At 37.8% G+C, this 27,282-nt stretch overlaps 2 protein-coding genes across 2 annotated transcripts in view; one reads left to right on the plus strand and one right to left on the minus strand.

Moving 5' to 3' along the window:
* Positions 1-9,440, plus strand: part of LOC311587176 (cytochrome P450 3A6-like) — a 30,673-nt gene extending 21,233 nt beyond the window's left edge. Inside the window, exons 11-14 of the mRNA XM_084763672.1 lie at positions 2,673-2,899; positions 4,560-4,586; positions 6,331-6,502; positions 8,944-9,440. Of these exons, the coding sequence (XP_084619798.1) occupies positions 2,673-2,899; positions 4,560-4,586; positions 6,331-6,502; positions 8,944-9,039 (522 nt within the window). The 3' untranslated portion in view covers positions 9,040-9,440. The remainder of the gene's footprint in view (positions 1-2,672; positions 2,900-4,559; positions 4,587-6,330; positions 6,503-8,943) is intronic.
* Positions 9,441-13,592: 4,152 nt separating this feature from the next.
* LOC311586484 (cytochrome P450 3A6-like) overlaps positions 13,593-27,282 on the minus strand; it is a 30,281-nt gene continuing 16,591 nt past the window's right edge. Inside the window, exons 8-13 of the mRNA XM_084762539.1 lie at positions 26,059-26,186; positions 25,273-25,339; positions 22,663-22,823; positions 19,639-19,865; positions 16,826-16,988; positions 13,593-14,367 (exon numbers count right to left, since the gene is read on the minus strand). Of these exons, the coding sequence (XP_084618665.1) occupies positions 14,272-14,367; positions 16,826-16,988; positions 19,639-19,865; positions 22,663-22,823; positions 25,273-25,339; positions 26,059-26,186 (842 nt within the window). The 3' untranslated portion in view covers positions 13,593-14,271. The remainder of the gene's footprint in view (positions 14,368-16,825; positions 16,989-19,638; positions 19,866-22,662; positions 22,824-25,272; positions 25,340-26,058; positions 26,187-27,282) is intronic.

The raw sequence follows: 27,282 nt of genomic DNA on the forward strand, positions 1-27,282 counted from the left end.
ATGAATAAAGATGCTAAGAAAATGAAGACCCAGAGAGAAATACATGGTGTATACTCACTTGTAAGTGGATATTAGCCCAACATAGTTGTCCTATGAGAGACTTCACCCAGTGAGGGATTAGGTCAGATGCCAGGACTCACAGTCTGAACCCTGTGGAGCACTAAGAGTGGTAGAGAAGAATACAGGGGATGGAAGGACCAGGAAAGTCCAAGAGCCACAACATCAGTGCTGGCAGACATGGACCCAAGGGGTCTACACAAACTCAAGCATCAACCAACGACAATGCATACTGAGAACTTTGACACACTGTTTAGATATAACCAATGGAAGCTCATTGTTCATATTGGAGAGTGGGTGGGCAGGAGCAGGGACGGCCTCTGACATGAGCTCTGGGGCCAGTGATTTGATCACTTCCTCTTGACCCAGAGGCACTGTGGGCAAACAGAGGAAGAGGATGCAGGCTATTAGGGTGAGATCTGATAGCCTGTGTGCATCTGGTGGCAGAGGAGACCCCTGGCTCCAGTTAGAGGTCTAGGGAAGGAGAATGAGGAGTAAAGGAAGAGAGGGTAGGAACAGGTAGATAAGAGCAAGGGGATAGCAACTGGAATGAAATGTGGATAAATTATAATAATGATAAAAATCTAAAACAAAAAGAGAAAAGAAATCTAAGACAGAGGAAAAACAGCATGCAGAGAAAATGTAAGCTTATAATTCTGTACTGATCCTCCAGTAGCCACTACTTCTAACCACAATGACATGGTCTAAAACATGCATAACATCTCTTCAGATTTCTAAGGATAAACAAGTACCAGTCACGGGTCTTCTTGAAAAGTAAATGATGTTTTGCCTGCATGTATATTTTTGTATGATGTGCATACCTGGAATGTGAGGAAGCCAGAAGAAAGCATCAGATCCTGGAAATGTGGGTCCTGGGAAGTGACCCTGGGTCCTTTACAAGAGTGAACAATGCTCTTAAACTTGGAGACCCTTAAACAGTGACTCCATAGCTGTAATATTATACTGAATCAAGAAAAGCTTTGGCCTAACTGTTGACTGATAGAGCTTGTGACTGACTTGCCTGGACAACCTGACTCAGCTCTTCTCCTCATAACTGCTCTCCTTAATCACAAAATTAGTCTTGAGGAAGGCAAATCATTGTAGTCTCCGACTTAAACTGTTCACACCTGCATTGTGATCTCCTCAGTGTCTATGAAGTCACAGGCATACACCCCATGATCTCTCTTCACATCTGTACCCAGAACTTGGTTTTGGTTGGTAATGTACTACAACTAGGTGACTGTAATATTTGGGCTGTTAAGAAGGTACACAAAAACATCTTCAGACCTTGAACTCATCAGATGTTCTTATTTCATTTTGTTTCTATGCCAAATATCCTGACTAAAAACAACTATGGGCAACAAAGTATTTATTTCAACCTATATTTTCAGAGGACTGTCTTCACTCATGAAAGTCAAATCAGGAACGGAAGGCAGAAACTTGTAAGGGGACTATAGTTAAGACTCCTTGTAGCAGGGGCCATGGTGACTGAAGAAGACACTTCTAACTAGATAACCCTCTTATCAGAGGGAGAAGAACACCAACCCACTCATAGTAATATTGTTCCAAAACTTTCCCTGACTACTAGAAATTCAGGGATAAAGACAGAATAGGTAGAGAGGAGACTGAGTGAATGTCCAACCAAGCTAGGCCCAAGCAAAGATCCCCCTCACTGGAAGAGAGCCAATCCCTGATGCTACTCACGGTCCTCTTCATGCCTGCAGACAGGAGCCTATAAAGCTGTCTCCATACAGTGTAGGATAATGTACCCAGGCAATTTATCTATTACTGTAGAATACACCCTAATAATCCAATAACAATCTTGGTTATCCACCCCCAAAATGTTCACAAACCAATCTGGTCCAATAATTCCTAGTCTCTAAGTTGAGATTTTCTTCCTGATGACCCTAGGCTGTATGTAATAGATAAAGCCAAGTATGAGCATCTAAAGCAACGACAGGAAGACTCTCCACAATCAAGAATGGACCTGAGTGGATTTCTCACTAGGACTGAAAGTTTTACCAAAGTAGTATCTGTTACCACCTTATTTTACCATCATGAATTTTAAAGGGAATATTTGTTATTCACTGTCAATTTTATATATGATTTGTGTTTAAAATGGAATACAAATTTCAGATTGTGTAACTATAGTAATATAATTTAATCAAAATATTTACATAATGTGAAATCTCACATAAAAATCTTGACCTGGGATTTAAAATAGATAAGCTGCAATTCTCCACATTATGTTTCTGTCTCTAGACTTGTTATCTCTCTATTAAGTTAATAACCTTCATGATAACTGATTTGTCTTGAGTGTTATTTTCACAATATGTCATTTTTATTGTGTGAAATGGAAAACAGCACAAAGTCAACCAGAATTTTTGGGTTCAAAGGATGTGCTTGTCTGACCAGTCACCTATATTCACTTCACAGTGTATTTCAATGGTGTTTAATGGGTCAAGCTATATGACTGCTGTTAACATGACTTATAATGATAAATTCAGTCATCAATATGAGTTAAATGTGGAGTTCCTAACAATTTAATAGTCATGTATAGCTTGACATGAAAGTTAATATAACTTAACTGAACAAAATCTTGTTTTCTCTTCCAGGCACCTGCCACTTATGAGACGCTGGTAGAGATGAAATATCTGGACATGGTAGTGTATGAAACTCTGAGATTATATCCAGTGTCTAACAGGATTCAAAGACTCTGTAAGAAAGATGTTGAAATCAATGGTGTGTTCATTCCTAAAGGGACAAATGTTGCTGTACCTGTCTTTGTTCTTCACCGAGATCCAAAATACTGGAAAGAGCCTGAGGAGTTCCGCCCTGAAAGGTACAAGGATCCTGAAAAGGGAAACCTACTCAGAATCAGGATTTTCTAAAAATGTTGATATGTTTCTTACTGAAAATCACAAAAAATCACATAAGTTTATATTACCTTGCCTGTATGTTTGACAAGAATGAGTGATAATTATTGTACAAACTACAGATATTCGAGCATATAAAAATGTGACATTACTACAAGTTTAATGTTATGTTAAAGTCTTAAAAACTTAATGCAAATCTAAAAAATATAGTATATCTGAGGACATATTTCTATGCGCTTATAGGCATTTAATTAAAACATCAAGCTTCTCTTGTTTTTAGAAATTCTCATTATATTCAATAACACATGAAATACCATTTAATGACACATGCTTGTGTGTGTGTGTGTGTGTGTGTGTGTGTGTGTGTTAGAGAGAGAGAGAGACAGAAAGACAGAGAGAGAGAGAGAGAGAGAGAGAGAGAGAGAGAGAGAGAGAGAGAGGGATCACAATGACAATGATGAGGGGAATCAGGGTCTTGTTTAACTTGTTAGGCTTATATTCCTTTGAGGTTATCCATAGTGTCACAAGAACTCTCCGAACACATGACCAAATTTAGATATCATGTCCATACTCAATTTGATTAGAACTTGGTGCACATCGGAAGCATAGAAAGTCTCCTCTCAGGTTCAAGTAGCCTTGCTAAGGATGAATGAGAACATAAGTCCTCCTAGTTCTTTCTTCTTCATGAGGTCCACCCCCTCACACTCATCCACTGGGTGACTCTGCCAAAACCAGGTGACCTACCCTGCAGAAAGTTGAGATTGTCATCCTTCCTGAGTCTGAAGCAGGGTCTTTAAAGAATGGAGAGTCATAAACAGTCTGTGGGCACTGAGTGCAACGTGGGAATTTTTTTATTGTTTTCCATTTTTGTACTTTTAATAATAATAAAAAACACAGAATGATGTTTTATTTATTTTTGAAATTATAATTTAATTACCTTCTTCCTTTTCATTTCCTTCAACCACATCCTGCCAATTACCTCTTTCTTTTCAAAGACATAAACTCCCTTTTCACCAATTTGCTACTGCATGTATGTGTGTGTGTTTTCTAAATATAACTTAATTAGTCCAAATAATGAAGAGATAGAGAAAGTTAAAGATTTTGTGAAAGAAGGTAAGTAGAGAAAAAAAGGAAGTTGGAGAAAAAAGAAGGATGAAGAAGTGAGGAAGATGAAAAGGACCATGATAAAGCAAGGAGAAGAATAAACAGGAAGAAGAAAAGTGATGGAAATGGATTAGGAACATTTTATTAGTAACACACAATCTTCTTCTCCACACACCCAACTTAAGATCGAGACCAATTCCCTCTTCCTCATTCATGTTAATGTCTGCGTTGTTGTCACATTCATATCCCACAACATATTTTAAAGTTTAAAGCTACATTTGCTTTTAATGAGCATTCACCACACATCATCTTACCAACAGGGGGCACTCCATTAAGGTGAAGGTGTGGAAAAAATGTTAACTTCTACAGTTCAGACTAAATTAACTACAACGTGATTTGAAAGGCCAACACATTGCAGTTCCCTGTATGACCTTGGCTTGGGGTTTAAGTGAAAACTGTGAACATTTCATTCTTGAGGACTCCATGTTTTAATATTTATATTTTTGCTCAATTTGACCCTAGGTTCAGCAAGGAGAATTGCCAAGAGCCGCCCTGTTGAGGGGGCTCACTAGGCATGTGGGCTGTCTAGGAGGTGATCTGGTGTTTGCAAGGTCTTATACCATGATGTACCCTGAAACTACTTCCAGCCTCTGACATGCTGTCAGGAGCCATTGATTTGGGAAAATCCAGGAGGCATGAGAGATCTCTGGAGGTGATCCGATATTTGCAAGGTCTGTATCGTGATGTGCCCCAGAATTGCTTCCAACCTCTGACTACCCTGTCAATTGTGCACTGCTGCATCTCTCTGAAATCTGGCATTAGAGCCGGGCACGGTGGCGCGTGCCTTTAATCCCAGCACCCAGGGAGGCAGAGGCAGGTGAATCACTGTGAGTCTAAGGCCAGCTTGGTCTACAAAGTGAGTCCAGGACAGCCAGGACTACATTCATGGCCAGCCCGGTCTACAAAGCGAGTCCAGGAGCCAAGATTACACAGAGAAACCCTGTCTCGAAAAACCAAAAATAAATACATCTGGCATTGGTGTGAATTGTTATTTTCTGGGTACTGGCCAGCTCTGATTGAGCAAACTTCCTAGAGGTTCTTATTGAAGATGTACTTTTTGTTATCCAGATGAATTAATCCCTGATTATGGAATTCCTGATTTGGCTCAAATAGTTTTAAAAGTTAAAGTTCGTTTATGGCTGCAATAAATACCTTTGTGGACCTCCAAATGCCTCACTAGGATAGCCTACCAGCAGATTTGTGGCTTCAGATAAGCCTCCACCGCAGATGGCACCACGAATCCTGGTATTTGACCATAAATATAGCCAACTTTGTTTAAACTCCATGTGAACCTATGTGGAATGAAGATACCTAGAGATGTCTGAATTTACTCTGTTTCTTAGAATGAAAGACAGACAAAATTATTGTCCTGAGCTCATAACGAACTAAGAGATAGCTGGATAATGTATAGTTAGGTCCGTCCTAACTGATAAGTTGTATACTCTTGTAAGTTTCTGACCCTATTAACCTTAGACCCTGTCAACCTTTGTCATTCTGAACTCACCATGAACTTATGTAATGGATACATAGATAAGAAATGTTTAGATTTAAAGCATGTAATCTGTTGTATTTTAGAATTCATCTGCTTTTGTAATTAATTGTACTCTTCTGGCTATGAGGTAATTCCCTTTTCTCAGAAGTATAAGTATGGTCTTCTACAATAAAGGAGAGGAGAGAGAAGGAGAGCGAGAGAAAAGTTGAGGAGAAAAAATGAAGCAGCTCAACTTCAGTTGAAGTTAAGATGCCCGACTTCATTCACCTTTTCTCCTGATCCTCTTTTCTTGAATGTATGTGTGTGAGTGGTTTATTTTCTATCTCTCTCTTACTTCTTATTTCTCTATAGATTAGCAAATAAGTTAGCAGACTCAGAGCCATCAGCCTTCTATAGCTATCAAGCCTAAGTTTACACCAACTTATTGGAGATCTCTGTAAAGAGGCCTATCTACAGATCAAAGAGCCTCCTTTTACGACCCCGTGCAGTTTCTAGCCAGAAGCCGCTTTTACAGCCTCAGCCATAGGAAAAAAGGTGGTCAGTTTAAGTTCTCCTCAGCCGCGATACAGCCAGTCCCTAGAGAAGAAACCTTGAGCTCTTTTTCCCTTTCCTTCCTTTTTCTTCTTTCAATCCTGATCGGTTGCCTGAGCCATCAGCTCTGGCCACCCTAGAGACAAAGTGAACAAGAAGGGCACCCGCAATCCAACTCCAGAGAGAATTTACCCTGGACCCTCTCCAGAGCACCAGCCGGGCATTAACAGAGAATAGAGAGACAATCAATCCTTATGTGTTCCTGCCCTTTGGACTTGGTCCTAGAAACTGTATTGGCATGAGGTTCGCCTTGATGAACCTAAAACTTGCTGTTGTCAAAGTCCTGCAGAACTTCTCTCTGCAACTGTGTGAAGAAACAGAGGTGAGATTGTCTTTTTGAGTGCATTTTAAGAGGCCATTAGTATTTTTATAAACTGCAAGCTCATTATTTTAACAAAGCCATTTTTTATCTATATGGCCCTTCAGGTATGGAGCAGTTATTCTGTGTCTCAGACCATATGCCGTGGTTATTTAGAGTCAGTATAGATCGCCTTATGTGATTATGTGTAGTATCCTAAAGGGTGAGCAAAGCTTGTTTGTAGCACATCCATGTATGTATACACTATATATGGAACATATTTAAAAGTGTTTCATGTTAAGTATGTATGTGAACATGTCTTGACTCCGAGAGTGTAACAATCACTTTATGATGAACATATCATTTCAGTTAATTCACTTCATGTACTGAGTCACTTTATAAACTCCATAGTGGGTTCCAATTAAAGCCATAGCCCCAAATCACTGGCTTAAGTCACTATTCATGGATATAAAGGAGTCCTTTGTCCAGCCATTTTACACACTTGTGGTCATATTTTAGGAACTCCGGTTTAGACTGCCAGGCTTCCGTTTACATTCTTATAACAAGAGCATGTGTTTTCTTTCCTTCATCACTCATCACTATTTCTCATCCTACAAGTTCTAATCAATCCAATCTCTTCCAAACCCAGAGCCATTGCCCGCTTTTCTTTGTGTCAGCTACTCTAGTCTTCTAGTGATGCTATCTTCAGGATACTATCCCCCACTGGCAAGTCATTAACTACCACATGTGCTCACTGCTGTTGTTTCCTCTGTATTCTTAAAGCATCCCCTACTTTCTAGGTCACTTAATTGTACTCTTTCCAGTAACTAAAGTGGTGCCTCAAAGGACATTTGTGTACTGGAACCTTCAATAAATATATAAAGAGTGCTCTGTAGCTGTTTTGTAGATCTTGGGACCACATTTTAAACCACACCAAATATTAAAAAATAAGAAAATTCTTTTCATAGATGCAGGTCTCTGTGTGTACTTTTAAATATTTTAACTATCTCTTTGAGAATTCATATATTACATTTTTATCATGTTCACCCCTTAACCATCCCCACCTCAATACTGTTTCAATTTTTCATTCTTTCTCTGTTTCCCTCTCTCACTTTAAATATATCAAAATCAATTTTTGTTACCCTAGTGTGTGGAGTCTTGTTTACTAAAGAAAGGTCATGCCATTAAAGTAAACTGACTGTCTTTCCAGGAGCTACCACATACCAAAATTACTCAGCAAATGGTGGAGACAATGTTTCTAACCACAAAGAGCCTATTCTGGCTTGATTTTGTGCATGTGTAACCACATCTGCCCTCTTGTACCTGGAGATCACTGTTTCCTTGAAGTCAGAGACCTTTACTAATTTTACAATTCTTCTATCTTCTTTGTGAACTTTTTATGTAATGTGGCACATTTAGAAACATGTTCAAAATATTTCCCGTTGAAAGTATACAGGATACATTGTCAGTTTATAATAAACTATGTTCAACATCTTTAATTTCATAAATTTTGTATTTATTGTGCTGCAGATGTCAGTTGGTTTTCTTCATGGAAATAATAATAATATTAGTTGGCCATCTCCCCTCTTGAGACTTTTTGGGGGCTGTCTTGCTAATACTTATACAAATGCAGATGAATGACTTAATTTTGACAACAGGCAAGCTTCAGGCATGTGTAGTAAGAGGCTGTAATTTCTGACAACCTCTAGCTATCCACAAGATAACCTTTCTCAAACTATATGACAATCTGTTTGCACATTCTTCTGCAGCCATAAGATTATTGCTGTATTGGAAAGCTCTCATTCCTCCAAACTTACAAGATCATGGTGTGAACACTAGTCAGCATGATTGAAAATTTACTTATTGACACCATCTTGAACTTCATTGTTCATACTGGGGACTAATACCATAGTAATCTTCAAAATCCTTTCTCCAACATGAATGTCTCAAATTGGACTGTAAATATGTTGTATAGAAGTCACAGTCTAACAATAGTGTTAACCATGTACAAAATCTACTCATGGTTGTCTTACAACTTAACTAAATGAAAGATTAACATTATATCATCTTTAAAAATATATAAGTATATATATGTGTGTATCTGTGTGTGTGTGTGTGCGTATGGGTGTGTGTGTTGGAGTATGAGCTGACTGAAGCATGTTTTCCTAGTCCATATAAGCAATTCCAGCTGTACGGTGTTAAAAGTCATATTTGCTAACATTTAAGATAGTTTTATTTATTTATTGGAAGCAGTCCATGTGGTTCAGGATAGTATGCACCCTGGTATGTAGCTCAGCAAGCCTTTACCTTGTAGTCCTCCTCCCTCTAACTTCTGAATGTGAGCAACACAGCCATGTGACAACACAGAAAGAAACTATAATATTTGTTGCTGTATTGTCCTACCGTCATTCTGGGAAATTTGATGATTCATTTCACTTACTAATGTATTTATTCAACTGTTGCAGGTTCCCTTGAAATTAGGTAAGAAACCAATTTTTTCTCCGGAAAAACCTATAGTCCTAAAGGTTGTATCAAAAGATCAAGCCACAAGTGAAGACTGACTTTACCTCAAGTTCCAGTATGTTCTTCAAAGATTGAATCCTAAACATTGGAGATGTTTAACTTACATCTGAATAAAAGCTAGATGAATATGACTTTAATGCATAGCCCATCACGATTTGAACATTCTGAATCATCAGTTATATGTCATTGTCTTGATAAAACAATTATTGTACACCAAAAGCAAGTAATTATTTAACAGCTCATATGTTCTTGCATATCAAGTTATGTAAAATATGTTTATTTCTGTGGTGGTAAAATTTTTCTTATTGCTGTTGTCAATATTGTTTCTCCTCTACAAGTCTTTAATGTTTTGTTAATGACCCAGGATTCAATTGACAGTTATTTGTCCTTTGCACTTTGACCAATTGTGAGTTTCTATGTTAACCACTGTCCACTTCCCCCCAAAACTTATTTCATCAGATAAGACAGCTGAATTAATCTGTAGATAAAAGATGCAAAGTTAGAAGACAGTTTGATATTAAGACAATTTATCAGAATACTAATAATATGTTACCTCCAGGGACTATGGCGTATCATAAGGAAATATGTTTCCGATTAATCTTTGAAAAGAAGAATATAAATGTGTATGTCATAAGTATTAATATTTCTGAATTTCACACAATGCACTTTAATCACAATCACTTGACACTCCTACACTGAACACCTCACAGATCCACCCTCACATCCCTACACCCACCAAAATTACCGTCATCTACCTTTAATAACCTATTGATCTCAATTTGTGTTGCACATATAGTCCCAGTTCTGGGGCTATCCACTGGAGTACAGTTAATCCACCAGCCATGGGTCACCCTTAAAAAACTGATTCTCGGGGGATGGAGAGATGGATCAGAGTTTCAGAGCACTGACTGTTCTTCCAGAAGACCTGAGTTCAATTCCCAGAAATCACATGGTCACTCACAAACATCTGTAATGTGATCTGATGCCCTCTTCTGGCCAGCCTGCAAGTGTACATGCAGGCAGAAGACTGTATACATAATAAAAGTAAATAAATAAAGTTTTTAAAAGTTAAAAAAATGCTGATTCTCATTCCCACAAAACCCTCAGGTATTCACAGCTCTGTTAAGGACAAGGGTTTGTGAATCCCTTCACTTTCTATTCTAGAAACGTTAGTTGCTTGAACTTGATTACATCTTAGTGCAGCCATCCTATCACACACAGAAGACTATTTTACTCTATTCCTCCATGACCTTTGCTCTTGGAATCTTTTTGGCACCTCCTTTTGTCATGGTCCTTGAGATTTGAGGGTAGGGCGGTTGGGGAGGGGCTGTGGAGAAGAAGAATAATGATTAAGTATGTTTGGAAAAGGCATATGGAGAGCTACATTTTGATAACCTTTACATGTACATATGCAAACATACCCTACATTGGTGACTATGCTCCTTTCAGGAGCCAAAGGTTTCTAATAAAGAGCCCATTACCAGATTTAGAATATCTCTCCTCAGATTATTCATCAGAGTCATCCTGAAGGTCCACTTAAAGTACAGGATACTGCCATTGTTGTTACCAACCAGAACATGAGGGTAAGATCCTATTGTAAAAGGCAGCAAACACATTGATTATAGTCCATGTCAACAGTACTGACCAGAAAACTTTCTTTTTGATAGCAACCTTTTATAGCATAGAAAAGTACTTGGGTAAATTCTTTGGGGAGATAGTCATCAACACTCTCACCCAGTAGTGAATCCTGTGAAATCCAATAATGGCCAACGTAGCAAGATATGAGTGCACAAATACAATAGTGACATGAATATTATGGCAGTAGCCAACCACTTTCTGCTTGGATTTAAGTCCAATCCATACTGGCCAAGAACACATGGTTGAGGATCTCTCAGGCTATGGAGTGAACCTGCTCCTGTTTGGGAAAATGTTCTTGATATCAAAATGTCTTCTGTGGTAGCATCTTTCACAAATTACCCTGGGATCTAATAAAAAAATTTTCTTTGTGAAGTGGGAAGTGGTTAACACAGTAACTCACAACTTTTTAAAGTGCAAAGAATAATTTTCAGTAGGGAACTTAGCCATAAATGGGTAATTAAAGACTCTATAGTGGAAACAGCATAGATTCAATTAATAAGATGGAGGTAACAGTGTCTAGCAGGTTGAGAGGAAGGAATCCAGTCAGGTCTGATCTGGCATCAGTGTCTGGTTCTTTTGTTCTGAAAACATAATTTCTCACATCCATTATACAGTTCTATAATTACAATTGTATGAGGTGTGTGGGATGTACACAGCAATTAAGGCTGATTATCTGCACATTGCATGAGGAGAAATAAGGTTTCTGCAAATCTTCCTTTATGCCATAATAAGAATGGCCCCTAGTAATAGGTCACAGAGAATCTGTGGCCAACATGAAGCCTCTTTATGCATTTACATTCATTTCCATGCCAGTCTCAGAGCTATTCCCATGTAGTGGGATTAGGAATATAAATTACCTGCTTCTTCTACACTTTCAGTACATTACATCCAAATTACAGCACCTTCCCTCAACCCCTCCTCATCCCACCCCATCCCTCATCAACTCTTGATCCCATCTCCTCTCTCATCCCCTTTCTGTCCCTCCCCTAGTCCTTAGGAAGGGGAGCTCTCCTCCCCGAATGTCTGACCTTAGGTTATCTGGTGTTCCCTGCACTACAAAAACCTCTTCCTCTGGGGCCTGGCATGGCCACCCTACACTCTCGGCACTCTGTCCAGTGTGCAGTTTCAAGTCCCTGTAACTGACCCTATCCCCTGTGGGTGGAGTCTGTCAGAGGATGTCTATGTTGGTCTAAAATCCACATATAAACATGTATATACCATGCATGTCTTTTTGGTTCTGGGTTATCTCACTTAGTATGATTATTTTTAATTCTATCCATTTGCCTGCAAAATTCGAGGTTTCCTTCTTTTCAATAGTTGAGTAGTATTCCATTGTGTACATGTACCACAGTTTCTTTATCCATTCTTTGGTTGAGGGACATCTAGGTTGTTTCCAGGTTCTCGCTATTACGAATAAGGCTGCTATGGACATAGTTGAGCAAATGTCCTTGTTACATGGTGGAGCATCTTTTGGAAATATGCCAAGGGGTAGTATCCCTGGCTCTTGGGGCAGAACTATTCCCAATTTTCTGAAGAAGCACCATATTGATTTCCAGAGTGGTTGTACAAGTTTGCACTCCCACCCGCAGTGGAGGAGTGTTCCCGTTTCTCCACATCCTCGCTAGAATATGTTTTCATTTGAGCTATTGATATTTGCTGTTCAGACATGTGCAAGATGGAATCTCAGGGTCATTTTGATTTGCATTTCCCTGATGACTAGGTATGTTGAGCATTTCTTTAAGTGTTTCTCAGCCATTTGATATTCTTCTATTGAGAATTCTCTGTTTAGTTCTTTACCATTTTTAACGGGATTATTTGGTTTAGTAGTGTTTAAGTACTTGTGTTCTTTATATATGGTGAAGGAATAGAGTAAAATAGTGTTCTGTGTGTGATAGGGTGGCTGCACTAAAATGTAATCAAGTTCAAGCAACTAATATTTCTAGAATAGAAATTGAAGGGATTCACAAATCCTTGTCCTTAACAGAGCTGTGAATAGCGGATGATTTGGGGGTAACTGAGAATCAGTATTTTTTTGAAACTTTTAAAAAAATTCTTTATTTACCTTTATATTATGTATACAGTTCTGTCTGCATGTACACCTGCAGCCAGAAGAGGGCATGAGATCACATTATAGATGGTTGTGAGCCACCCTGTGATTTCTTGGAATTGAACTCAGGTCTTCTGGAAGGACATTCAGTGCTCATAACCTCTGAGCCATCTCTCCATCCCCCAATAATCAGTTTTTTATGGGTGACCCATGGCTGGTGGATTAACTGTACTCCAGTGGATAGCCACAAAACTGGGACTATGCAAGCAGCACAAATTGGGATCAGTAGGTTATTAAAATCAGATGACAGTAATTTTGGTGGGTGTAGGTATGTGAGGGTGGATCTGTGAGGTATTCAGTGTAGGAGTGTCAAGTTCCACTTACCAGGAAACTGGGACAGAGGGGAGGACATCCTAATGGGTCTCTAGATGAGAGAAGCATGGGAGAATAACAAAGTAGAAAGATCCAGAGGGTCCTAGAAACCTACAAGTAGAACATTATGATAGACAGATTTGGGCCCAGGGGTCCTGCTCAAACTAAGGCACCAGCCGAGGACAATACAGGTGGTAAACGTTAAACCCCTACCCAGATCTAGCCAACGGGTAGAACATTCTCCACAGTTGAGTGGAGAGTGGGATATGACTTTCTCACATACTCTGGTGCCTCACCTTTGACCATGTCCCCTGGAGGGGGAGACCTGGTGGCAATCAGAGGAAGGACAGCAGGTTACCAAGAAGAGACTTGATACCCTATGAGCATATATAGGGAGAGGTAATTCCCCTCAGGAACAGTCATAGGGGAGGGGAATAAGGGGAAATGGGAGGGAGGGAAGAATGGGAGGATACAAGGGATGGGATAACCATTGAGATGTAACAAAAATAAATTAAAAAAATAAAGTGCATCGTGTGAAATTCAGAAATATCAATTATTTATGACATATATGTTTATATTGTTCTTTTCAAAGTTGAATATGAAGCATATTCCCTTATGATACTCCATGTAAAGAAAATGCATGCCTGGTCCTATATCTCTAAAGAGAATACATGGATGGAGAGCTCATAGTCCCTGGAGCTATCCTATTATTAGTATTCTGATAAATTGTCTTAATATCAAACTGTCTTCTAACTTTGCATCTTTTATCTACAGATTAATTCAGCTGTCTTATCTGATGAAATAAGTTTTTTGGTGAGTGGACTGTGTTTAACATAGAAACTCACAACTTGTCAAAGTGCAATGGACAAATAACTGTCAGTTGAATCCTGGGTCATTAACAAAACATTAAAGACTTGTTGAGGGCAAACAATATTGATAACATCAATAAGAAAAATTTGATCACCTCAGAAATAAACATATTTTACATAATTTGATATGAAAGAACATATGAGCTGTTAAATCATTACTCGGTTTTGGTGTACAATAATTGTCTTATCAAGACAATGAAAGATAACTGATGATTCAGAATGTTCAAATCATGATGTGCTATGCATTAAAGTCATATTCATCTAGCTTTTATTCAGATGTAAGTTCAAAATCTCCAATGTTTAGGATCCGATCTTTGAAGAACATATTGGAACTTGAGGTAAAGTCAGTCTTCACTTGTGGCTTGATCTTTTGATACAACCTTTAGGACTATAGGTTTTTCCGGAGAAAGTAGTGGTTTCTTACTTAATTTCAAGGGAACCTGCAACAGTTGAATAAACACATTGGTAAGTGAAATGAATCATCAAATTTCCCAGAATGACGGTAGGACAATATAGCAACAAATATTATAGTTTCTTTCTGTGTTGTCACATGGCCGTGTTGCTCACATTCAGAAGTTAGAGGGAGGAGGACTACAAGGTGAAGGCTTGCTGAGCTACATACCATGATGCATACTATCCTGAACCACATGGACTGCTTCCAATAATTAAATAAAACTATGTTAAATGTTAGCAAATATGACTTTTAACACCATAGCTGGAATTGCTTATATAGAATATGAAAACATGTTTCAGTCTGCTCATACCCCAACACACATACACACACACACACACACACACACACACACACACACAAATACACACACACATATATTTTTTAAAAGATGATATAATGTTAATCTTTCATTTAGTAAAAGTGGAAGACAACCATGAGTAGATTTTGTACATGGTTAACACTATTGTTAGACTGTGACTTCTATACAACATATTTACAGTCCAATTTGAGATGTTCATGTTGGAGAAAGGATTTTGAGGATTACTATGGTATTAGTCCCCAATATGAACTATGAAGTTCAAGATGGTGTCAATAAGTAAATTTTCAATCATGCTGACTAGTGTTCACACTATGATCTTGTAAGTGTGGAGGAATGAGAGCTTTCCAACAGAGCAATAATCTTCTGTCTGCAGAAGAATGTGCAAACAGGTTGTCATATAGTTTAAGAAAAGTCATCTTGTGGATAGCTAGAGGTTTTCAGAAATAACAGCCTCTTACTACACATGCCTGAAGCTTGCCTGTTGTCAAAATTAAGTCATTCATCTGCATTTGTATATGTATCAGGAAGACAGCTGCCAAAAAGTCTCAAGAGGGAAGTTGGCCACATTATATTATAATATTTTTCCATGAAGAAAACCAACTGACATCTGAGGCACAATAAATACAGAAGATATGAAATCAAATATGTTTGACATAGTTTAATTCAAACTAATGACAATGTATTCTGTATATTTTCAACAGAAACATTTCGAACATGTTTCTAAATGTGCCACATTACATAAAAAGTTCACAAAGAAGACAGAAGAATTGTAAAATTAGAAAAGGTCTCTGACTTCAAGGAAACAGTGATCTCCAGGTACAGGAGCGCAGATGTGGTTCCACATGCACAAAATCAAGCTAGAGTAGGCTGTTTGTGGTTAGAAACATTGTCTCTACCATTTGCTGAGTAATTTTGGTATGTGATAGCTCCTGGAAAGACAGTCAGTTTGCTTTTAGCAGTGTGACCATTCTTTAGTAAACAAGACTCCACACACTAAGGTAACACAAATTGAATTTGATATATTTAAAATGAGAGAGAGAAACAGAGAAAGAATGAAAAATTGAAACAGTATTGAGGTGGGGATGGTTAAGGGGTGAACATGATAAAAATGTATTATATGAATTCTCAAAGAGATAGTTAAAATATTTAAAAGTACACACAGAGACCTGCATCTATTAAAAGAATTTTCTTATTTTTTAATATTTGGTGTGGTTTAAAATGTGGTCCCAAGATCTACAAAACAGCTACAGAGCACTCTTTACATATTTATTGAAGGTTCTAGTACACAAATGTCCTTTGAGGCACCACTTTAGTTACTGGGAAGAATACAATTAAGTGACCTAGAAAGTTTGGGGTGCTTTAAGAATACAGAGGAAACAACAGCAATGGGCACATGTGGTAGTTAATGACATGCCAGTGGGGGATGGTATCCTGAAGATAGCATCACTAGAAGACTAGAGTAACTGGCATAAAGAAAAGGTGGCACTGGCTCTGGGTTAGGAAGAGATTTGATTGATTTGAACTTGTAGGATGAGAAATAGTGATGAGTGATGAAGGAAAGAAAACACATGCTCTTGTTATAAGAATGTAAAAGGAAGCCTGGCAGTCTAAACCGGAGTTCCTAAAATATGACCACAAGTGTGTAAAATGGCTGGACAAAGGACTCCTTTATATCCATGAATAGTGACTTAAGCCAGTGATTTGGGGCTATGGCTTTAATTGGAACCCACTATGGAGTTTATAAAGTGACTCAGTACATGAAGTGAATTAACTGAAATGATATGTTCATCATAAAATGATCATTACACTCTCGGAGTCAAGACATGTTCACATACATAGTTAACATGAAACACTTTTAAATATGATCCGTGTATAGTGTATACATACCTGGATGTGCTACAAACAAGCTTTGCTCAGCTTTTTGGATACTACACATAATCACATAAGGCAATCTATGCTGACTCTAAATAACCACTGCATATGTTCTGAGACACAGAATAACTGCTCCGTACCTGAAGGGCCATATAGATAAAAAATGGCTTTGTTAAAATAATGAGCTTGCAGTTTATAAAAATACTAATGGCCTCTTAAAATGCACTCAAAAAGACAATGTTTTCAGTCTCACCTCTGTTTCTTCACACAGTTGCAGAGAGAAGTTCTGCAGGACTTTGACAACAGCAAGTTTTAGGTTCATCAAGGCAAACCTCATGCCAATACAGTTTCTAGGACCAAGTCCAAAGGGCAGGAACACATAAGGATTGATTGTCTCTCTGTTCTCCTTGCTGAACCTAGGGTCAAATTGAGCAAAAATATAAATATTAAAGCATGAAGTGCTCAGGAATGAAATGTTTACAGTTTTCACTTAAACCCCAAGCCAAGGTCATACAGGGAACTTCAATGTGTTGACCTTTCAAATCACGTTGTAGTTAATTTAGTCTGAACTGTGGAAGTTAACATTTTTTCCACACCTTCACCTTAATGGAATGTGCCCTGTTAGTAAGATGATATGTAGTGAATGTTCATTGAAAGCAAATGTAGCTTTAAACTTTAAAATATGTTGTGGGATATGAATGTGACAACAACGCAGACATTAGCATGAATGAGGAAGAGGGAAATGGTCTTGACCTTTAAGTTGGGTGTGTGGAGAAGAATATGTGTGTGTTACAAAAAAAATGTTTCCATTCCATTTGCTTCACTTCCCTTCTTCCTGTTTATTGTTTCGTTATGGTCCTTCTCATCTTTTTTCTCTTCTTCATCCTTCTTTTCCTCTCCAACTTCCTTTTTGTCTCTACTTAACTTCTTTCACAAAATCTTTTACTTTCTTGGTCTCTTCAAAGAGAATCAACTGAAATTGCTTCTCTACTATGTCATAATTTATTTTCTTCTCAATCTCCTGCTTTAGGGCAAATATGCCAAATATATAGAACTATGTCTAATTAAAATTATATTTCTCATTATGTGATTGGATGAAAATTTTGGTGATGAAAATTGTATACAAAATTATAACTATATGTTCTGTGAGAATTATTATAGATCAAGAACATATTGAAATATTCATTCAGTCATATTTTGTAGAAGAGATTTTGAGTCGAGAGGGTTATGAAGGTATGTGGGTTGAAAGTTTTATTTGATGGTATCCTACTGGTGAAGATGACACACGAGAGAAACATTTTAACTCTCGTGTAGACTTCTAATACAGATTGTGTCTTATTACTTCTTCAACATTTTTAGTTTTTGTATTTCTTGCTTTCTGGTCTAGTGACTGATGCTGATTGAAGTCCAAACTACCTGAGAAAAATGCGTTTTGCCAGAGTTTGCAGTCAGTAAGCCACAAGAGATGGAAGTGGTTGGAATAAAGATGGGACGTAGAACTCTTTAGCTAGAAAATAAGGAGTATTAGATTCTATTCAAATCCTCTAATAAGCACTGTATGCAGAGAGTCTACTAACATTGAACACACATGGCTAAGAAAAAAAAAGGCATTTGACATCAAGAACCTTATCAAAAGAAGCAACTGGATGTTGAAATTCTTGTCCTCCAGATTCAATTGCATCTGTATTAAAGGTATCATTTTCATATAAGTAGCATTATTTGGACTAAACAAGTTATATTGAGAAAATATATATAATATATACTATATAATAAATATATACATATATTATGCATGCAGTAGAAAATTGTTGGAAATAGGAGTTATGAATTTGAGGAAGAAAGAGGTAATTTGGAGGATGTGGTTGAAGGAAATGAAACAGAAGAATGTAATTAAATTATAATTTCAAAAATAAAGTAAACATTGTTCTATATTTTTATTATTATTAGAAGTACAAAAATGGCAAACAATAAAAATTTCCCATGTTGCATGCAGTGCCCACAGACTGTTTATGACTCTCCATTCTTTTAAGACCCTGCTTCAGACTCAGGAAGGATGACAATCTCAACTTTCTACAGAGTAGATCACCTGGTTTTGGCAGAGTCACCCAGTGGATGAGTGTGAGAGTGTGGACCTCATGAAGAAGAAAGAACTAGGAGGACTTATATTCTCATTCATCCTTAGCAAGGCTACTTGAACCTGAGAGGAGACTTTCTATGCTTCTCATGTGCACCAAGTTCTAATCAAATTGAGTGTGGACATGATATCTAAATTTGGTCATGTGTTCGGAGAGGTCTTGTGACAATATGGATAACCTCAAAGGAATATAAGCCTAACAAGTTAAATATAACACTGATTCCTTCATCACTGTCATCTCTCTCTCTCTCTCTCTCTCTCTCTCTCTCTCTCTCTCTCTGTGTCTCTCTGTCTCTCTCTCTCTCTCTCTGTGTCCGTTTCTGTCTCTCTGTCTTTCTGTCTGTCCCTGTCTGTTTCTCTCTCTGTCTCTCTCTCGGTCACTGTCTCTGTCTCTCTCTGTCTCTCTATCTCAGTCTCTGTCAGTCTGTCTGTCAGTCTGTCTGTCTGTCTGTCTGTCTGTCTGTCTGTCTCTCTCTCTCTCTCTCTCTCTCTCTCTCTCTCTCTCTCTCTCTCTCTCTCACACACACACACACACACACACACACATACACAAACACACAAGCATGTGTCCTTACATGATGTTTTTCATTTTATTGAATATAATGAGAATTTCTAAAAACAGGAGAAGCCTGATTTTTTAATTAAATACCTATAAGCACATAGAAATTTGTCATCAGATATACTATATTTATTGGATTTGCATTAAATTTTTAAGACATTAAAACAAAATTAAACCTGTAGTAATGTTACAATTTATATGCTCAAATAGCTGCAGTTTGTACAATAATTATCACTCTGTAGTACAAAATTTCCTGTCAAACATACAGGCAAGATAATATAAATTTATAATTATGTGATTTTCAGCAAGAGACATATCAACATTTTTAGGGAATCCTGATTCTAGTAGGTTTCCCTTTTCAGGATCCTTGTACCTTTCAGGGTGGAACTCCTCAGGCTCTTTCCAGTATTTTGGATCTCGGTGAAGAACAAAGACAGGTACAGCAACATTTGTCCCCTTAGGAATGAACACACCATTGATTTCAACATCTTTCCTACTGAGTCTTTGAACCCTGTTAGACACTGGATATAATCTCAGAGTTTCATTCACTACCATATCCAGATATTTCATCTCTACCAGGGTCTCATAAGTGGCAGGTGCCTGGAAGAGAAAACAAGATTTTGTTCAGTTAAGTTATGATATTAACTTTCATGTCAAGCTATACATGACTATTAAGTTGTTAGGAACTCCATATTTAACTCAGATTGATGAGTCAATTTATCATTATAAGTCATGTTAACAGCAGTTATGTAGCTTGACCCATTAAACACCATTGAAATGCACTGTGAAGTGAATATAGGTGACTAGTCAGACAAGCACATTCTTTGAACCCAAAAATTCTGGTTGACTTTGTGCTGTTTTTCATTTCACATAATAAAATTGACATATTGTGAAAATAACACTCAAGACAAATCAGTTATCAAGAAGGTTATTAACTTAATAGAGAGATGTCAAGTCCAGAGACAGGAACATAAAGCAGAGAATTGCAGCATATTTGTTTTTAATTCCAGTTCAAGACTTTAAGTTGAGAATTCATGACATGTAAATATTTTGATTAAATTATAATACTATAGTTACACAATCTGAAATTTTGATTTCATTTTAAACACAAATCATATATAAAATTGACAGTGAATAACTAATATTCCCTTTAAAATTCATGATGGTAAAATAAGGTGGTAACAGATACTACTTTGACAAAAATTTCAATCCTAGTGAGAAATCCACTCAGGTCCATTCTTGATTGTGGAGAGTCTTCCTGTTGTTGCTTTAGATGCTCATACTTGGCTTGATCTATTACATACAGCCTAGGTTCATGTAGGAAGAAAATCTCAACTGAGAGACTAGGAATTATTGGACTAGATTGGTTTGTGAACATTTTGGGGGTGGATAACCAAGATTGTTATTGGATTATTAGGGTGTATTCTACAGTAATAGATAAATTGCCTGCACTATCCTCCACTGTATGGAGACAGCTTTATAGGCTCCTGTCTGCAGGCATGAAGAGGACCGTGAATAGCATCAGGGATTGGCTCTCTTCCAGTGAGGGGGACCTTTGCTTGGGCCTAGCTTGGTTGGACACTCACTCAGTCTCCTCTCTACCTATTCTGTCTTTATCCCTGAATTTCTCGTAGTCTGGGAACGTTTTGGAACAATGTTGTTATGGTTGGGTTGGTGTTCTCTTCCCTCTGCTAGAAGTGTCTTCTTCAGTCGCCATGGCCCTTGCTAATACGGTTCTCAGCTATAGTCTTCTTATAAGTTTCTGCCTTCCGTTCCTGATTTGACTTTCATGAGTGAAGACAGTCCTCTGAAAATATAGGTTGAAATAAGTACTTTGCCTCCCATAGTTGTTTTTAGTCAGGATATTTGTCATAGGAACAGAATGAAACAAAAACATGGGGTGAGTTCAAGGTCTGAAGATGTTTTTGTGCACCTTCCTAACAGCCCAAATGTTACAGTCACCTAGTTGTAGTACATTACCAAACAGAACCAAGTTCTGGGTACAGATGTGAAGAGAGATCATGTAGTGTATGCCTGTGACTTCATAGACACTGAGGAGGTCACAATGCAGATGTGAACAGTTTAAGTTGGAGGCTGCAATGATTTGCCTTCTTCAAGACTAATTATGTGATTAAGGAGAGCAGGTATGAGGAGAAGAGCTGAGTCAGGCTGTCCAGGCAAGTCAGTCACAAGCTCTATCAGTCAACAGTCAGGCCAAAGCATTCCATGCTTCAGTATAATATTACAGCTATGGAGTCACTGTTTAAGGGTCTCCAAGATTAAGAGCACCCCTGTAAAGGACCCAGGGTCACTTCCCAGGACCCACATTTCCAGGATCTGATGCTTTCTTCTGGCTTCCTCACATTCCAGGTATGCACATCATACAAAAATGTACATGCAGGTAAAACATCATTTACTTTTCAAGAAGACACCTGACTGGTACTTGTTTATCCTTTGAAATCTGAAGAGATATTATGCATGTTTTAGACCGTGTCATTGTGGTTAGAGGTAGTGGATACTGCAGGATCAGTACAGAATTATAAGCTTACATTTTCTCTAACATGCAGTTTTTCCTCTGTCTTAGATTTCTTTTCTCTTTTTGTTTTAGATTTTTTAATCATTATTATAATTTATCCACATTTCATTCCAGTTGCTATCCCCTTGCTCCTATCCACCTGTTCCTACCCTCTCTTCCTTCCCTAAGCTATTCTTTTTCCCTAGACCTCTAACTGGAGCGAGGGGGTCTCCTCTCCTACTAGCTGAACACAGGCTATCAGATCTCACCCTAATATCCTGCATCCTCTTCCTCTGTTTGCCCACAGTGCCTCTGTGTCAAGGAGAAGTGATCAAATCACTGGCCCCAGAGCTCATGTCAGAGGCCGTCCCTGCTCCTGCCCACCCACTCTCCAATATGAACAATGAGCTTCCATTGGTTATATCTGAACAGTGTGTCAAAGTTCTCAGTATGCATTGTCCTTGGTTGATGCTTGAGTTTGTGTAGACCTCTTGGGTCCAAGTCTGCCAGCATTGATGGTTGCCTCTTGGACTTTCCTGGTCCTTCCATCCCCTGTATTCTTCTCTACCACTCTTAGTGCTCCATAGGGGTCAGACTGTGAGTCCTGGCATCTGACCTAATCCGTCACTGGGTGGAATCTCTCATAAGACATCTATGTTGGGCTAATATCCACTTACAAGTGAGTATAGACCATGTCTTTCTCTCTGGGTCTTCATTTTCTTAGTAGCTTTATTCATAGTAGCCTCTGACTTAGATTTTCAGTGACTATTGCTGAAAGAATCTATTCTTACTGTTTATTATAATTCTAAATGGAAGTAAAGGAGTAGTGTTCCGTGTTGAGTTTTGACCTTTTCTCTGTGCCTCCAGGCACCATCTGCTCACCTTATTGGGAAAGGCTGCATCGATCTCATGCTGGAGTTTCTTCTGAACATCAGGATGAGTGGCCAGTGTATACATAATAAAGGAGAGAGCAGTACTTGTTGTCTCATAACCAGCAAAAATAAATGCGATTGATTGAGCTATGATCTCCATATCAGAGAAACCTAAAATGAGATTAGACACTTTATGTCAATGATCAAGGCCAGTGCTTGCATACAGCCTTCACTAAGTAAGTTCTAGCATCCTCGGTACATACACTAAGGTGCTCTGCGCTTTATGCTGGGATAGGATTGATATAATGACTAAGGGAGTAAGCAACCAATAATTGGTTCGACTTAAAACCCACTCACAAAATGGAACCAAAACCTGGCACTGCTTGTGACCAACAACCTGATGGTAGATAGCCCAGGGACCAATGGTAAAACCAAATAATATTGTTGTAAAAACACAAAAAGAGATGTAATGATAAAATTACTTCTATTGATGTTCTTCTATATTTTTAGATCAGTGCTCAGCCATCATCAGAGAAGCTTCCTTCCACAGCAGATGAGAAGAAGTATAGAGAACCACAGCCAGATATGAGGTAGAGAGTGAGAGACTTTGGATCACTCAGCTGTAAAGGGTACATTTCCATTAAATCCATCTCTGGAAGTAAAGGAAGGTGGTGTACAAGATGTAGACAGGATGGAGAATATCAAGAACACAAGGCTCTTTACATCAACATGTACAAGGTTCCTGTGAACTTACAGAGACTGGAGAAGCATGCATAGGACCTGCACGGGCATCTGACAGATCTTCTCTGGGTGTGTATAAATGTATATATATACATCTGGGTGTGTATAATATATATATATTATTGCTCCCATCTCAGTGTGTTTATGTGATTCCTGAGGTGCAGAGACAGGCAGGTCTCTGATTCCTTTTCCTTTCTTTTGGCTCTTTTCCTTTTGTTGGTTTGCCTTCCCCAACATTTTTATGTTAGTTTTTGTTTTATCCTATTGTATTTTATTTTTTCTTATATTTTAAAAAATGAAACGATGGATGAAAGAAAGGAAGGAAGGAAGGAAGGAAGAAAGAAAGAAAGAAAGAAAGAAAGACAGAAAGAAAATGGGAAAGTAAGAACAATACCCTGGGCAAAAGGTTATCAACAGATTTGTCATTTATACCATTTATACCTCTGGGAGAGGGAAAATCAGTTTATTTCAATGGAATAACACTCAGTATGTTAATCACTCTAGGGCAGGCTTTATGTTCATAAGTCATTGCCCAATATATACTTGACTTCAGTGTGTAAGTGTGTGTGTGTGTGTGTGTGTGTGTGTGTGTGTGTGTGTGTGTGTGTGTGTTTATTTTATTATAGTTTCTCAGGCATCTATTTCTTTTTGGAATTTCATTTTATATCCTTGGTTTTGGGTGATTTTGTTTTTCTATTGGGATTTTGTTTGCACTTGAAAAAGAATTTAGGTTAGCAGGGTGGGGATCTGAAGGACCTTAGAAGAGGGGAGAAATAGGATCAAAATATACTTAAATTTTAAAAGATTGTTTGAAAAACAAAGATCGGTCATTGTCTTCCAATGTAGGATAAATGACGAAATTAAATAATAATGATTTTTTAAAAGATACACTGCAATACTAATGCATGGAAAATACATTATACTGAAATACTAAATCCAGTCAAAAGAATAAAAGAATGAAGAGGAAATGTATCATAAACATGAAGTATTTTCTTCTTTAATGTCCTATGCTATTGTGAAAGAAAAAAAATTCCACAGTCCCTTAAGCTAGTGAACACACTTCAAAACAAGAACCACAGCGAAAGGTGCTATTTTGGCACTGTGCTTGCCTATTGGGTGCTATGGAAGCACATTTTTAGGTACAGGTTATGATTTACTGGCTCTGCATGAGGCTGAGAATCAACATTTGACTGACATAGGTAACCCACACATCACTGTAGGCTTTCGTAGTGTGAAGACCAAACTCATAATGGCCCTCAAATTTATAAAACTTTAATTTAAAAATATAATTATTTCATTTTCTCCTCCCTTCCTCTCTTCTACACCTCCCATGCCACACATCAACTCATTCCCAAATTTATGGCCTCTTATTTAACAATTTTTTACGTGTACAAATAAACCCTGTAATATCACATGATGAGTCTTCCTACTTTCTCCTATATGTGTTTGTTTGTAGAGATGATCATTTAGTATTGGACAAGTAAGGACTCATCCCTGTGAAAGCCTGACTACTTTTCTCTTAGCAGTTGTTAACTACCTGCAGCTTTTCAGGAAGGAATGGTTACTTATGAGATTTTTGCACACCTATGTTGAAGTGTCAGCAGTTGTTGGGACAATTCAGGTCCCAGGCAGCATGTTATTGAGAGCTTATGATTGTAATATTCCTGACATAGATGAAAGGTATAGTAATCTTTATATTTTCTGTAGGCATATACTACATAATTTTAAAAAGTTACAGGTTGCTGTAAATAACACTGCATATTAGTGCCTTTCTGCAGTTTAGAAGGAAGCCTTCTCTCCTTGAATTACCAATTTACATTTCAAGAAAGAGTTCTTTCCTCTCTGCATTCATTTTAGATCCTGAAGTATCCTTAGTTACCTTTATGGGAATCCACATCCTTGGAATTCTGGGAGTCCAACATCAACTGAAGAAAATCCACTCGGTGCTAAAAGCCGACAAAAACGTCAAAGGCAAAGTTGTATGTTGTGAATTAATATTGAATGAATAACTTAAACTCTCCTATGAGTATATGACTTATTTAACCCTAGAATAGAGCTAAAGTTGCCTGAATCGTTAGTCACACAGAGCACTTATCATTAGATTTTGGAGAACAAGATGTCTATCATGGTCCTACTATTATGCTGTCTGGTCAAAGACCTTTTTCTCATGGTTTTTCCTCATTCTGCACATCTCAAGACAGACTCTTGACTGGATGGTTGTAGTTCCTTCTCCTGTCATCCTGTCATAAGCACTTGTTTAGAAAGAAGTCCAAAGCATCCTTTGTTGTTTCTTTGACATATTCTTAACCAACACCCCACAGGCAGTGACTGCTGTTTTTGGCACTTATTGCTGGGATTAATGTGATTACATATAAACACTCCAAACACCAAAAATAATAGCGAATACGCTACAACATCTCAGGTTAACTACTTATGCCCTGGCGTCTTTATGACAGATTCTTTCTTCCACCCTCAGTCACATTAGGCAAAGATATGCTATGCAAGTGACAATCACAATGTTCACAGAAATTGCTCAAGTTTAAGGGATGCCATACACAAACGAACAGATCAAAGTCATCAAATACCTAACAGAGGCTTCTATGGGGAAAGTGTGGTATGTGACGGAAATGCCTTGGAATTCAGATAATTTTTTATTATATTTTACCTCATGATTGTCTTCAAGCCGATCCTTTTTTATTTTATTTACAAATTTTTGTAAAAATGTTATCGAATCACTTGAATATATGGAGATATTCAGTTTGTCATATATTTTATGGAGGAATGGAAAGAGTACTACAGAGGGGAAAAAAAACGACAGTGAAATTGCAAACTTTATCTATTGTCAGTTATTTTATTCACAATTAGTAAAAACTGTATAATCTTTTAAAATGACAGAAACCAAACTGGCAGAAAGTTGCTCAAATTGAATTATGAAATATAGAGAGCTGATCATATCTAAAGACATTGAATTAAGCACACACACACACACAAACACACACACACACACACGCACACACACACAAGCACACACACGCACACACACACACACGCACATGCACACGCACACACACACACACACACACATACCTATAATGATGAGCTCTCCAAAGGAATTCAATGTGGAATTCTACCAAATATTTGATAGACAAATCAGTTCTTCCCAGGCATGTCCAAAACTTACAAAATTAAGAAAAGCTTGACAATTCATTCTAAAATACTGGATTACCTTGTTTAAAATACAATGTGTCATGGAAAATAAAATAGCAGAGAAAAATTAATTTAAAATATTATCAGCAACATCATCGACAAAACATTTGCCAACTTAATGCAGAAACATGAAATGAATCCTGAAGCATGCTCTCCGAGGAAGCACAAAACAGAATAAAACCAAGTTCCACACAAATACATCAGACACGGAGTAATAGGAAATTAGGACAGCACATCCAATGCTGGATATTTCTTTCTGGTAAATGTCCTTAGGGAAGTAGAAGTAACTGTCTCAACTTGATGAAAATTGTCCATGAGTTTAACACAGAAATCAGGGGCATCTTTCACATTAAGTTAAAAAAAAAAGAGAAAATGATAACTTGGTCTATCTCTTTTTATGACTATTCAGTGGTTAAAACCAAAAAGCAGGTTTAATGTCATTCAGTGCATAGCAACTGTGCACAAGAATACACAAAAATCAGTTACAACCATGAGTTGTGGAACTCTCAGGACCACATCCTTCTGAGAGTTGAGGCAGAGAATCAAAAGGCTGAGAGCAAACTACATGACTAATCATAAGCTGAATAGATATAAACAAAATTTTTGCAATGGTGGTGGTGAACTGCATAGCCTATCCAGGTACATACATCCTATCCACGTACAATATCACAAAGCTCCATCC

Source organism: Acomys minous (genome assembly GCF_964271855.1).
Source record: "Acomys minous genome assembly, chromosome: 16".
NCBI lineage: Eukaryota > Metazoa > Chordata > Mammalia > Rodentia > Muridae > Acomys > Acomys minous.